The 14,815-nt window shown below is 49.5% G+C and overlaps 1 protein-coding gene across 9 annotated transcripts in view; it reads right to left on the bottom strand.

Annotated features, from left to right (window-relative positions):
* MCF2L2 (MCF.2 cell line derived transforming sequence-like 2) overlaps positions 1 to 14,815 on the bottom strand; it is a 3,251,461-nt gene that overhangs the window by 313,896 nt on the left and 2,922,750 nt on the right. For all 9 annotated transcript variants that reach the window (XM_069618639.1, XM_069618638.1, XM_069618642.1 and 6 more), the window contains exon 24: positions 9,337 to 9,415. In XM_069618639.1, coding sequence (XP_069474740.1) covers positions 9,337 to 9,415 — 79 coding nt within the window. The remainder of the gene's footprint in view (positions 1 to 9,336; positions 9,416 to 14,815) is intronic.

Genomic DNA, 14,815 nt, shown 5'->3' with positions numbered 1-14,815 from the left:
GGGGCGACAAGCCCAACCACACAGTACCCTTCTTTGGTATGGAGCTCAATGGTGGAGATGACACTCTTAGTGCGGGCTGAAGCCGTGTTCGGGCAGCAGTTAGACCAAAAGATATTTGCCTCGCCTGGAAGGGCCTCTACCAGTAGGAATGTGCCCTGGGACGATAGTCGCAGTGGTTCAGCGTGCTCACTCCTCTTACGTTAGACTCCTGTGTGCTAATGCCAGGAATAGGACGTCTCTTCACTGCAGGAGATTTAGTGGGGTATTCATTCTGCAGAGGTTCTGGCCATCAGTGATGGGCCATAATGGGGTGGATTTGAGGAGAATGCTGGACCCTGACACAACGGTACTTCCATGATGTTGTTGCCACATAACCTGCAAGAACATTGGAAAAGGTATGCTTGATAGTGGCTGGTGAATCCTGATATCCGACCTTTTATTCTTCTGACTTTGCTGGAGGGTTCCATGGACTGGCTAGTTCAGGCTACACCTGGCTGGCCTAGGTGTAGGTGTCAGAGTTTGGGGAGAGCACACCAGGTTATGGGGGATACCAAGGCATTTCTAAAAATTATAGCAAAGAGGGGCTGGTCTACCAGTGTGCCGGGGTAGTGCTTCCACTGGGCTCGACGATTTCAGTGCAGAACATGGTTATAGTCACATTTTACCACCAATCTATATGCAGTTCAGCGGAATGTAAAGGGTCTCCAGCAGCATGGCATTAGTCCAAGAGCCCTGAGAGTTCAACTAGAGCCCAAGAGCCTCTATTTCCTTCATTGTCCGTCTCCCTGATCCCCCTGGAAGCCTCATTTGACCGTCTGAGGGTGTTATCTGCCCATGGGCAAGCACAGAGACAGACTCCATAGATTTCCCCATGCACCAACTCAGTGGGGTGGGATTGCCTGGTGCTTGGGGGCAGACACTAAGGAGTTTCTCAGCATCATAACAGCCCTATTCCTGTAAACCGCCATGGCAACCCTGCTACTTACAGCAGACCAAGCTCTGTGTTTGCACCTTTCGGGATGCAGGGGCTCTGCTATTAGCTTGCCTGCAACTCTGGCTCTTGCTAAGCCCCCTGCAGCTCCAACTGCCATGCTTCCCACCTTACTACTCCGGTGCCGTGCTCAGGGTTGTAGCTCCATAGTTGCCAACATTATCCATTCCAATCTGTAGGTGCTTATTAGTTTCAGTTTTATAATGGGAAAGCAGAACTAAACGTCCAAGAATGCAAAGAAAAACCAGGACTGGACAAGCAGCTACATATTAGAAAGAATATATTTAGCTCTACCTCTTCTCTGTGGTTTTCAAAGGTTGAAGTCTTTCTGCCCTATTGATCCCCAATGCTAAATGGGTCCTACCTCATGCAATGACATTGTTATACCCCAATTCAAAATTCTCGCCTAGCATTTCCAGATTAGGGGGGTGTTCAGCACTATAAAAGGAAGTCAGCTGATTTATCGTATGTGTGTTAATGGATCTAGTTCCTTTATCGCGTTGCTTGCCCCTCTTTGTTTCCTCCTTCCCTAGTTGGTATTGGCCTGAATTTCCTGTTTTAATTCAGTAGGTATTTTCACTCTAGTCTTTTCTCCTTGTTACCCCTTGCCCTGTTATTGCTCTGCCTTGGGCTTAGCCTGGCAGAGGGAAATGCCACTGCTGCTTAAACCAAAAAGGACATCTACTGGCAAAATGAAACGCACATCCTATCTTCAGCACCGCCCACAGACCAAGGAGGGCACTAAGGCTCTGGCAAGACCAGCCCTTGACAGACAGAACAGGAGACCCCATATATAGGTGCCCATATGATGACTTCCTTACACGTTACACGAAGGTAACAATATCCTGTACGATAAAATGCAGGACATCTCAACACACTGCAAACCTGCAGTAATAATTCACTAAGCATACAGACAGGCCATGAAGGAGGAGAAGCAGATGTGGGCAATGCTAATGAAGAGTACTGCAAAATCAGGAAACTCGCTCATGGACAACACATTAAATTGGATAACACTGGAAATCTATTGTGCAAACAAGCAATTCGTATTTTTTGTTTGACCGAAAATCTGCTATAAAAGACGACACAGATTGAAGACAAATTGGATGAAGTTAAACTACCAGTGTCTGTAGTAGTGAGCAGGGCTTGCAGAGTTCTGTGATGCTGGATCAGAGAACACATTTGAGTGTCATACCCAAAATTCTACATTTTTTATTAATGGTGTTAGGATGGGTGGGGCTAATTCCTAAAGGATCCAGAGGAGTCACATTACACAGTGAGAAAAAAAAGGGTGTCTCACTTGCTAGTCATCAGGGATCTCTCTCACGTGGCCAGGGCACGGTCATCGCCTTTGCATCCAGACCCTGGGGGTGGACCAGTGTGGAACGATCACCTGGACGGAGAATCTTCAGGGAGTGGGGGTGAGGCAACCGAATATGAGATGTGGTATCCCTGCCTTTCCCGTGCCCATACCCTACCCTATTTTTTAGGATTCTCCAACGTTCCAACCCCTAACCCCTTTCTACACAAACACTGGGCCGAGGCAGAGGGCAACTGAGAGTAAAGAGGCTAACGCTTACATATCTCATTGGACATGTCCCGTTAATCAGGTCAGGCAAACTCAGGCAATTGACCTTAATCACATACATCTGATACCTATTACCTCCCGCCACACAGATAAACGGCGGAACATAAACACACTCTCAGCAAGGTGGGAAACAAGAAGGAGCAGATCTTCCGGTGCGCAGATGAACCAGCTGGAGCAGGACGACCGATCAAGGGAACAGAGCGAAGGGTAGGGAAACCCTGAAGATCCCTGCAGGAGGTTGTTGCCCCCAGGAAACCGTGAAGGAGACACAGAGAAAGCCAAATCCCAGACAGGAAAAAGCCTGCATTGTGTTTCAAGGATGCCAGCGACCCTCCCGGGTGAGTTGAGGTGGCGAGGCCAAGTCTGTAGTATCAACTCGACTCGTGAAACAAAGCCGCAGAGACAAGAAAGGAATGCACACAACTAGTGAGTTAGTGAAAGACATGAAATGCCGGTTTGTGTCAAGGAAAGATTGAAGCCGCAACAATTTATCTCACAATTGAAGGTTCCGCGCATGCTGATGAGACACGAAAGAAAGTAAACCAGTAATGATCTTTTAAGTTACTGATAACTGTGAAACTAGTGATATGGAGTAGCACAGTGGTCCTGCGAAAGTAAACAGCCCATGTGAAAGACTCCGACATCAGTGAACGGTCCAAGCCCGACTGAGGGGGACCAGAAACATGAAATAAGTTAGGGAAAGGGAACCCCTAAAGAATGTGAATAAAGCTTGGGGAAGGGAACCTCTGCAAGTGCTGTGATTATGAGGTCCAAGCCCGACTGAGGGAGACCTACGTAAACCTTTGTTGAATTGTGAAAAAAGGTTTGGAAAGCTGGAATGAGTGACTTTAACGTGGAAGGCCAAGCGGGCCTCGACCCACGTTTTGAACTGTCTTTTTTTGATAACCTGAGCCAGCGTGGGCCGCCTTACTCCGTGCTGTTCAACGTTGGGAGGAGAGCTGACTCAGCCACCTTGATTCTTTATGTTATAACACTGACTTTCCTTTGCATACACATTCCCCATTACACACTTTTTGTGTAAGAGAAAGGGCAGGCATTAGGTCTTGTTAGTATAGGCCATTTTGATTTGACATAGGCTGACTAGGGCTGTGTTTTCTATATTATTTGATGGTAGAGACTACTTCCATCATAGCTCCGGGGCAAAAAAGGAGTTTTTCCAAACCCCAAGAATCTAATAAAGGTTTTGAAACTTGTAACTTTTATGTCAGTGTCATACTTGTGATACCATGTCTACCTTACAACACCCACACAGGGCACAAACTTGCAAAGTGTGCACATGGGATAACTCAAAGTGTCCCAAGGGCCTAACTATGGGAAAAATAATCTTCCCCTGATTCCCTAGTCAAGTATGCAGTTTCCAGCACGCTTCTTGGTTGTTAGGGATATAGTTCCCACCACGCTTCATGGCTCCCTCAAACACAGTGGCCCTCATTAGGACCCTGGCGTTAAGGGGTTAACGGCGTCGTAAAAGGCTACCCCCTTAACACCTTACGAGGTCCCTTTGCGGCTCCCGACCTGAACGGCTGATCTGGACCAGCCGTTAAAGTAGGGACCCGCAAAGGGACCTTGATGGCAATTACGGTACCGCAATTTGCGGCACCGTAATTGCTGCCTTCCCCATTCCCATTGAGCCCTATGGGGCAAAAATGGGAATGGGGAAGGGCCATGGAGAAAGGGGGAATTACCACCCCGCCAACCTTGGAATGGGGTGGTAATTCCCCCTTTCTCCATGGCGGACTCTGGCATGGACCATGGTGCTAATAGCACCATGGTTTAGCGCCGGAGTCCTAATGAGGGCCAGTCTCAGGAATAGTGCCCAACTAATTTCTTGAACTCTCCTACCATCAAGTACTTCATGCTTCATGCCGTAGGATATGTGTCAGGCTAATATATTCTCACCCTCAGCCTCCTGGGCTGATGACAATACCTTTTACTCACTTACTGAACCCGTGCTTATGGAGTTTGTAAGGCTGGGCTGATGCCTCTTCGTCTGGCCCCTCGGAGTGTATTGTGTATTCTGAACGTTTAAGATTTGGATCTCAGCAGGATCTCTGGTTTCTCCTTACCTGGGTATGGTTTTAGCCACTTCCTGAAATATAGCCCTCATCAGGCTACTTCTTTTCTCGTTTAATATAAGCAAACTACTTCCCTAAGGCAAGGGATAGGAAGGCCAGGGGTTCCCTAAGGCTCCTTCTCGCCTGTCTAGCCTTGGCTGTGCCCTTTCCTGGAGGTACCTGAGCTCTTTTATTTTAGCCCTCAGGGCAAAGTCACATTATGGAATCATCAGTAAGGATGCTGGAGTGCTCTGGGGTGCCCACCCAACCAAGGTGAAGTTCTAAATGGAGGCTGTACATGGGGAATTTCCCATGTGTAATGGGCTACTGTGCCTGTCAAGTTCAGGGATTGATGCTGGGCAACCACCACCTATCTCAAAGCCAGGGGACTATGAAGCGAACACAGAATGTCCCTCTAGTCCCATTCAGATATTCTCGCTGATGTGGCAGTCCTTCACCCACCCACCACCAAACAGAAAGTCTTGATGAAACCCCAAGTACACTGTTGAGTCTGAAATAGCTGGAAGCCTAGTCAGAAAGGGACTAGCAAGTACAACTCTAACTTGTTTCCCAGTCATTCCTCGGCGGGAAAGAAATACACTGTCAGCCTCCATAAATAATCAGGGGGGGTCCCTCTTTCAGGACTCCTCAACCCGCTGCAGAACAATGTATAGCTGCCATTGCTTCAACCAGACTTAATGATGCTGGGGATACCTTTTTTAGTCGAAACTGCACTGCACATTAACAGCTCCAATTATGAATAGGAAATACGAAATCGGAGACAGTGGGAATTCCTTAAATATTTTGGGGAAACATGCGTCAGAGAGAGACGTGTACGAGTCAATAACCCGTTGTGGACCAGGATTCAAGAGAGATGGGCAAACATCTCATCAGACACCATATTTTACAACAAGGTTAATCAGACACCCTATAAAAAGGTGGTTCATTTGGTTGGAGTTGGAAGGATAGCGGTCCCCTGCGCTAACAGAGAGAATTAGTTGGTTGCTATAATAAGACCTGCATCCTGGCACATGGTTTGTCGGGGAACCAAAACTCCAACGTTCCCAGTGGGTTAGTTATTGGATATTGTGACAAACCTTGTTTAATGATGAAGCTGGCGGGTGGTTCTTAACCATTGGTTGTAACCCTTAGTTACTTATGTTGCTGGCTATTTGAAATAAGGGAGAAAAACTCCTGACTTGTCATCAGTATGGGTTTAATGTTGTAACACACATAGATCACTGGCCTAGCAAGGCATGCTAGGTACAGGTGAAAAAGAAGCCAACGCGTGTTTCGACCGTAGTCTTTATCAAGGCATCATTAAACAAGGTTTGTCACAGCATCCTATAAAAAGGTGCTAATACCTGCATGGAGGGTTGCATATAAACATATCACCTAAAAGGCAGAGGGAAGAGAGAATGAATGCCGGGGGGAAAGGTAGACCCAGGTAGAGACCACAAGCAGAGACTTGAAAGAGGACTTGCTGGGGGGTATATCCCAGACACCGGAAAAGGCCACGACCATAAAAGGAGGGAAGACCAAACACCTTCCGGAGCATATATCCCAGACACTGGCACATATCCGATGCAGAGGGAAAGAGAAGATGAAGAGACTGCTGAGAATTGGCCTGCCCCATGCTCAGCCAGGATCCTCCTGAAGACTTCATCTCAGACCCTGGCAGAGACTTGAAAGAAGAGAGAGATTAGAGACCACAAGCCCACTGAAAAAAAGATTTCCGACCATGCCAGAGCAAGCAAAAGAGGAAAACTGGAAAGTTCACTGAGGGTTACAGCTCAGATAGTGGGAGGAGGTCAAACACGATGGGAGAGAGAGGACATCTGTCTGGTGGGCTTAACATAACACAGCCTGAAAAAAGGCTAATATACGAGCAAGAAATACTTGGTGGTAGGACTGTGTCAAAAGTTGTGCTACTGAGTCAGGCGGGCAATCTATGGCAAGAGGGTGATATTTTGCATGCCCAAATCTGTACCTTAAGTAAAAGGGGAATAAACAATTGCTGGTAAGAGAGTGTCACAATATGATATCCGTAGGGTGACTTGCGGCTGGAGGTTAATATTATCTGTGCCAGATCTGCACCTTAAAGCAAGGGGCAGAAGTACTAACTGGTGCGGGAGACAAAAAGCGAGCTGGCCACTATAATCCTGAGACAATGTTTGGGGAAGAAAAGCTCTTAGAATAAGCTGCAGCTAAAAAGCATAGTAGGTGCTTTAAGACTTTGTATTAGTTAGGGACCAAGAAGCAAGATCAGGTTTCCCATAGAAAGGACCACCTGGAATTGCTTTGAGTAATCCCGTACCAACACCTTCAGTAATAGTATTGGGTATTGTTTCTAGATTGCCTCCCTTAGACCGGATAGGTGTTCACCTCACCCCTACTGTTGTAGTAAATTCATACTGTTGTAGTAAATTATGGGTTGAACCTCACTAAGAGCTTGTGCATTTGACTGAGCCTTCATCGCACCTTGCTTCAGTTAATTGCTCATTGATGTCTGGGGTAGGTTGTTGTAAAGGTCCAGGTTCAGTGCTGCCAAGCGGTGCAAACGTATAAGTTGTGCAAGTAACATGGTGACGTGGAGAGTAATATCGGGGGTGGGGATGTCATTGAATGCAGCACTGCTTGTAAAAGGGGATAGAGAAGTAGGCACAGTGCAAAATGTTCCATCGTGAAACGTAACGAAGGGTGGGTGCTTTGGGCGTAGTAAAGGGTACTTGTGTAGAGCGGGTACCGGGTGGGGCTGTAAGGGGCCTTAAGGGATAACCTAGTTGGGGGTAGCAGAGAAGCTATTTTCTTGTAGCCTCATGTTAGGAAAGCATTTCCCACAGACAGATTGCAATAAAATGAGCTACATGCCTTTATGTGACAAGCAGTATGTATTTCTTGAACAATCAGCAGAAACAGTGTGCAGAAATGTTGCACGGATGAAGTTTCACAGGAGAATGCAGCCCCAGCAAAGTCACTCTAAAAGATACTTTCAAGGCCAATCAGCTAGGCACCTGGGTGAATGAGGAGAATTAACAGTGGAATGGAAATTAAATACAGTTAATTAAGGACCAGCCAAGGTGTAGTATAGTTTTTTCAGACTACACTTGACAGCAAGGCGTGAGAAGGGAGCTGGGAGGGCAAGAGCGTTCGGGTAGGGTTTATGGGGCACGTGACAGGGAGGCAATCAGCAGAGAGAGGTTTCGGTGTTCTTAGGGTACAACATTGTACAGTCATTGCTGATGTCCGTGCGGCACATTATTGGTCAGGCTCTGTGTGATGTCTTGCCCCTTGCCATCTCAAGCCATTTTGTATATTGGACATTGCCAACCAATGGCAAGCAAGTGTTTTTGACTGATCAGGACAATCAGGCAATTCAGGGGCGGTGGGGGAAGGTCTGTGACATCACAAGTGGTGTTAATGTAATTTTTATCAAAGAAACTTTCCACCCAGTTAGGGTCAGTTAAAATAGAAGGCAGTGATGTAGTTCCTCCAACCAGCTTCTGACCTGCCCCAAAACTGTAACTGAAATGTTGTATGATAATTCTGTAATGAGGGTATAAAATGTGTAGCTGCAGTGGGCAGCGTTGACATCTCATTTCATTCAGTTCAGCTCCAGCCAACCGTGCTTCCCAGCTGTTTTGGGTCCAATACATTTGTGTTCCTTCTTGTTCTGTGTACGCTCCTTTTTGGATTGGTTTTTGTTTCCTGTGATTAATTTCACCGGAGGTCGCCTGGTACAGGTTATTCCCCTTCATCCCTGCAAGTCATAGGTTAATGTCCCTTGCTTTGATGTTCTCTCTCGGCTGTTCCTTTTCCCTCGCTTAGGCTTGTCAGTCTTGCCTTACCGACAATCTCCTTTTAGTATTCGTTGCTTGTTATGGGCTGTGCATCATGGCAGCCAGTCTCTATGGGAAGGTGGACAGTTGTGTGATGCAGCAGTGTGTTTCTTTCCCTTTCTCACGCCCTCTAGCACTGAAAATCAAACTGCGCTCTTGCTTGCAAGTGCAGCTTTCAGTAGCAGTGGCTGCATTGCTAAAACCTTCTCCCTCACAAGACTGCGGGCACCAGGACGCACCTTTCAACCTAGTCTCCAGACATATCACCATAGGGTTTTACACACAGATGGGATGGGAATGTTGGATTGGGAAGCACATCCCTGCATTGGTTGGCAGAGCAGAATTACCAACTCCACTTAACCTACATATGAGTTGAGATGATGGCACAACCACTACCCCTACCTTTAAATTGTAGGGCGGGCTGGCAACAATTCAGTGGACATAAAGTGAGCTGACAATCTTGGGGCTAAAGTTCTCTCAAAAGGATGGGTCTGGATGCAATGGCACTGTGGCCCAGTCCTATCCCCCCATGACAGTGAAATAAAGAGAACTGAGGAAGTGGCCTGCAGCACTATTTTGTGGGGTGCGCTATTGAAAAATAATATTGGAAAAAAACTGCCAGGTGTGGTTTAATTCCATACCCTTTCAGAGTCAGGGAGATTTCAGTAAATTGACGGGTGGGGGCTGTAGGAAAGGCAGAGCTGGGGGTAGGGGCACTGGGGTGAAATGAATGGACTTCAATGGTACCTAATACGAATGACTACAGAATATAACTCACACAGTTAGATATAAAACATAGTCCTGAGATCACAAGCACAATGTAACAAATGGCACATTCCCACATACCTCGGCAAGCCTCCAATTGCCCTGTGAGGACCTTTCTGATTTCAGACACCCACAGGGTTTTCAGCTCAACGGACGATGCCTAAAAAGACATTTTAGAAAATATAAGACATTGTATTCAAGCAAGTGGCATTGCAATTCTGTACGCCATTTTTAGGGAACAAACTACATCACACGTCCACTCTTCCCCGCTTTTCTAAATATGTGTTGTCAATCGTCTACATTTTTGATGTTTCTGCATCGGTTCACAGGCATAGGGCCTGATTCTATGTTTTAGATTGGCTCAATCCCATTGAAAACCGCTTTTATGAATCAGGCCCCACTGCTTTACATTTGCGAAGAGAAAAATCCAACTTCAAAGAAATGACTTAAGCCTTTGAATACGTGGCACACGCTTTGCCCAGTCAATGAGCTGTAAAGGGATAGGTAGAAGGTTCACAACAATGTTCAGTTGATGTGCAAAGTGTACTCAAATGCGTAAAACTGCACGACGAAGCTCATTGTGGCGCTCGTGGTTTCCCCCTCAGGAATACCGCACGAGGTACGCGCCACTAGCGCATGCAGTGCCCGGAGGAGCACTGACCCATTATGACTTCGACTGGAAGTGGTCAAGTCATCCTGGGTATGCAGTAAACAAATATCCCCGCATGCAGGTTTTCTACACGCCTCGTGCCCGGGTCTTAAAGAGTGCACTAGCATCCATGTGAAAGGGATGTGAAAGGGATGACGATGCATGTGCGACACAGAGTGGGAGACCACGTGGGCATCAGCGATGCCTGCCGTCTAACCGCCTTTGTAATTCCACTGCATCGTTTTGTCCCCGGGATGAAGAGGTGCGAGGTGATTCCACCCAATTGCAGGACAAACTATTTTGTGACGGAACGGGCGAATTAATAACTCCAACTCCACGTTTTGGGTGGAGCTAACATTCTGGAGTACTAACTCCCTGTTTCTGGTAGTACTGAAGCCCTTAAATCGGAGTATGTTGGGCTATTTTCCAAATACTGCATGAGGAGAATACTCAAAACTCAAAATGAAGGTAGTTAGTAAAAACAGGTATTAATTCAAATAACACATTCCTGCAAGTCCTCCTGTGATGAAGTCCGCAGCCTAATGTGCGGGGGGTGGAGGGGTTAAAGATACTGTGGACCACACTAAACTTGTGGATGCTTGACCCAGAAGAGGCATACCACCAAACATGAGTCCCTGCACCAAGGCAGGGCACAGTCCCATGAGCACGTGCATTCTTTCCCTCCCTGCAGACACCTGTGATCGCCTAGGGAGCAGTCACAGCAGATGTTGCAACCTCACCATCCCTACAGATGCCCATGGTTGCCTGGGCGATAGTAACAAGAGATGTCATATCCCCATCAGGCATACTGAGATGCAGGAACTGCAAGGGCATTTACCTCCCCACTGTTCATGCTGATTTGCAGGATCCCGATGTGGTCAGTCACAGGCATGACCCTCACCACCTCCACCCAAATGCAAGACCGCCAAAGAGAAAGTCACAGGGCATTCACTCTCCCACTGCTTATGATAACATGCAAGCCCACAGCGGGGATAGTCACAAGAGCACTCACACCTCCATCGCCCCCATCCCTAACAGTCGCTGCCACAGGCATGTCCCCCCACCACCTCTACCCAAATGCAAGACCGCCAAAGAGAAAGTCACAGGGCATTCACTCTCCCACTGCTTATGATAACATGCAAGCCAACAGCGGGGGTAGTCACAAGGGCACTCACACCTCCATCGCCCCCATCCCTAACGGTCGCTGCCACAGGCATGTCCCCCCCACCACCTCTACCCAAATGCAAGACCGCCAAAGAGAAAGTCACAGGGCATTCACTCTCCCACTGCTTATGATAACATGCAAGCCCACAGCGGGGGTAGTCATAAGGGCACTCACACCTCCATCTCCCCCATCCCTAACAGTCGCTGCCACAGGCATGCCCCTCACCACCTCTCCCAAATGCAAGACCGCCAAAGAGAAAGTCACAGGGCATTCACTCTCCCACTGCTTATGATAACATGCAGGCCCACAGCGGGGGTAGTCACAAGGGCACTCACACCTCCATCACCCGCATCCCTAACAGTCGCTGCCACAGGCATGTCCCCCCACCACCTCTACCCAAATGCAAGACCGCCAAAGAGAAAGTCACAAGGCATTCACTCTCCCACTGCTTATGATAACATGCAGGACCACAACGGTGGTAGTCACAAGGGCACTCACACCTCCATCGCCCCCATCCCTAACAGTCGCTGCCACAGGCATGTCCCCCCACCACCTCTACCCAAATGCAAGACCGCCAAAGAGAAAGTCACAGGGCATTCACTCTCCCACTGCTTATGATAACATGCAAGACCACAGCGGGGGTAGTCACAAGGGCAGACACACCTCCATCACCCGCATCCCTAACAGTCGCTGCCACAGCCATGTACCCCCCACCACCTCTACCCAAATGCAAGACCGCCAAAGAGAAAGTCACAGGGCATTCACTCTCCCACTGCTTATGATAACATGCAGGACCACAGCGGGGGTAGTCACAAGGGCACTCACACCTCCATCACCCGCATCCCTAACAGTCGCTGCCACAGCCATGTACCCCCCACCACCTCTACCCAAATGCAAGACCGCCAAAGTGAAAGTCACAGGGCATTCACTCTCCCACTGCTTATGATAACATGCAGGACCACAGCGGGGGTAGTCACAAGGGCACTCACACCTCCATCGCCCCCATCCCTAACAGTCGCTGCCACAGGCATGTCCCCCCCACCACCTCTACCCAAATGCAAGACCGCCAAAGAGAAAGTCACAGGGCATTCACTCTCCCACTGCTTATGATAACATGCAGGCCCACAGCGGGGGTAGTCACAAGGGCACTCACACCTCCATCGCCCCCATCCCTAACAGTCGCTGCCACAGGCATGTCCCCCCACCACCTCTACCCAAATGCAAGACCGCCAAAGAGAAAGTCACAGGGCATTCACTCTCCCACTGCTTATGATAACATGCAGGACCACAACGGGGGTAGTCACAAGGGCACTCACACCTCCATCGCCCCCATCCCTAACAGTCGCTGCCTCAGCCATGTCCCCCCACCACCTCTACCCAAATGCAAGACCGCCAAAGAGAAAGTCACAGGGCATTCACTCTCCCACTGCTTATGATAACATGCAAGACCACAGCGGGGGTAGTCACAAGGGCACTCACACCTCCATCACCCACATCCCTAACAGTCGCTGCCACAGCCATGTCCCCCCCACCACCTCTACCCAAATGCAAGACCGCCAAAGTGAAAGTCACAGGGCATTCACTCTCCCACTGCTTATGATAACATGCAGGACCACAGCGGGGGAAGTCACAAGGGCACTCACACCTCCATCGCCCCCATCCCTAACAGTCGCTGCCACAGGCATGTCCCCCCACCACCTCTACCCAAATCTAAGACCGCCAAAGAGAAAGTCACAGGGCATTCACTGTCCCACTGCTTATGATAACATGCAGGACCACAATGGTGGTAGTCACAAGGGCACTCACACCTCCATCGCCCCCATCCCTAACAGTCGCTGCCACAGCCATGTCCCCCCACCACCTCTACCCAAATGCAAGACCGCCAAAGAGAAAGTCACAGGGCATTCACTCTCCCACTGCTTATGATAACATGCAGGACCACAGCGGGGGTAGTCACAAGGGCACTCACACCTCCATCGCCCCCATCCCTAACAGTCGCTGCCACAGGCATGTCCCCCCCACCACCTCTACCCAAATGCAAGACCGCCAAAGAGAAAGTCACAGGGCATTCACTCTCCCACTGCTTATGATAACATGCAGGACCACAACGGGGGTAGTCACAAGGGCACTCACACCTCCATCGCCCCCATCCCTAACAGTCGCTGCCACAGGCATGTCCCCCCCACCACCTCTACCCAAATGCAAGACCGCCAAAGAGAAAGTCACAGGGCATTCACTCTCCCACTGCTTATGATAACATGCAGGACCACAACAGTGGTAGTCACAAGGGCACTCACACCTCCATCGCCCCATCCCTAACAGTCGCTGCCACAGGCATGTCCCCCCCACCACCTCTACCCAAATGCAAGACCGCCAAAGAGAAAGTCACAGGGCATTCACTCTCCCACTGACTTATGATAACATGCAGGACCACAACGGGGGTAGTCACAAGGGCACTCACACCTCCATCGCCCCCATCCCTAACAGTCGCTGCCACAGGCATGTCCCCTCCACCACCTCTACCCAAATGCAAGACCGCCAAAGAGAAAGTCACGGGGCATTCACTCTCCCACTGCTTATGATAACATGCAGGACCACAACAGTGGTAGTCACAAGGGAACTCACACCTCCATCGCCCTCATCCCTAACAGTCGCTGCCACAGGCATGTCCCCCCCACCACCTCTACCCAAATGCAAGACCGCCAAAGAGAAAGTCACAGGGCATTCACTCTCCCACTGCTTATGATAACATGCAGGCCCACAGCGGGGGTAGTCAAAAGGGCACTCACACCTCCATCGCCCCCATCCCTAACAGTCGCTGCCACAGGCATGTCCCCCCCACCACCTCTACCCAAATGCAAGACCGCCAAAGAGAAAGTCACAGGGCATTCACTCTCCCACGGCTTATGATAACATGCAAGACCACAACGGTGGTAGTCACAAGGGCACTCACACCTCCATCGCCCCCATCCCTAACAGTCGCTGCCACAGGCATGTCCCCCCCCACCACCTCTACCCAAATGCAAGACCGCCAAAGAGAAAGTCACAGGGCATTCACTCTCCCACTGCTTATGTTAACATGCAGGACCACAACGGTGGTAGTCACAAGGGCACTCACACCTCCATCGCCCCCATCCCTAACAGTCGCTGCCACAGGCATGTCCCCCCCACCACCTCTACCCAAATGCAAGACCGCCAAAGAGAAAGTCACAGGGCATTCACTCTCCCACCGCTTATGATAACATGCAGGACCACAGCGGGGGTAGTCACAAGGGCACTCACACCTCCATCACCCGCATCCCTAACAGTCGCTGCCACAGGCATGTCCCCCCCACCACCTCTACCCAAATGCAAGACCGCCAAAGAGAAAGTCACAGGGCATTCACTCTCCCACTGCTTATGATAACATGCAGGCCCACAGCAGGGGTAATCACAAGGGCACTCACACCTCCATCGCCCCCATCCCTAACAGTCGCTGCCACAGCCATGTCCCCCCACCACCTCTACCCAAATGCAAGACCGCCAAAGAGAAAGTCACAGGGCATTCACTCTCCCACTGCTTATGATAACATGCAGGACCACAACGGTGGTAGTCACAAGGGCACTCACACCTCCATCGCCCCCATCCCTAACAGTCGCTGCCACAGGCATGTCCCCCACACCACCTCTACCCAAATGCAAGACCGCCAAAGAGAAAGGGCGTTCACTCTCCCACTGCTTATGATAACATGCAGGACCACAGCAGG

This window comes from Ambystoma mexicanum, chromosome 10, assembly GCF_040938575.1.
Source record: "Ambystoma mexicanum isolate Mex_15411 chromosome 10, UKY_AmexF1_1, whole genome shotgun sequence".
Taxonomy (NCBI): Eukaryota; Metazoa; Chordata; class Amphibia; order Caudata; family Ambystomatidae; genus Ambystoma; species Ambystoma mexicanum.
Note: the sequence above shows the minus strand (reverse complement) of the source record. Positions and strands in the feature narration are given on the sequence as shown.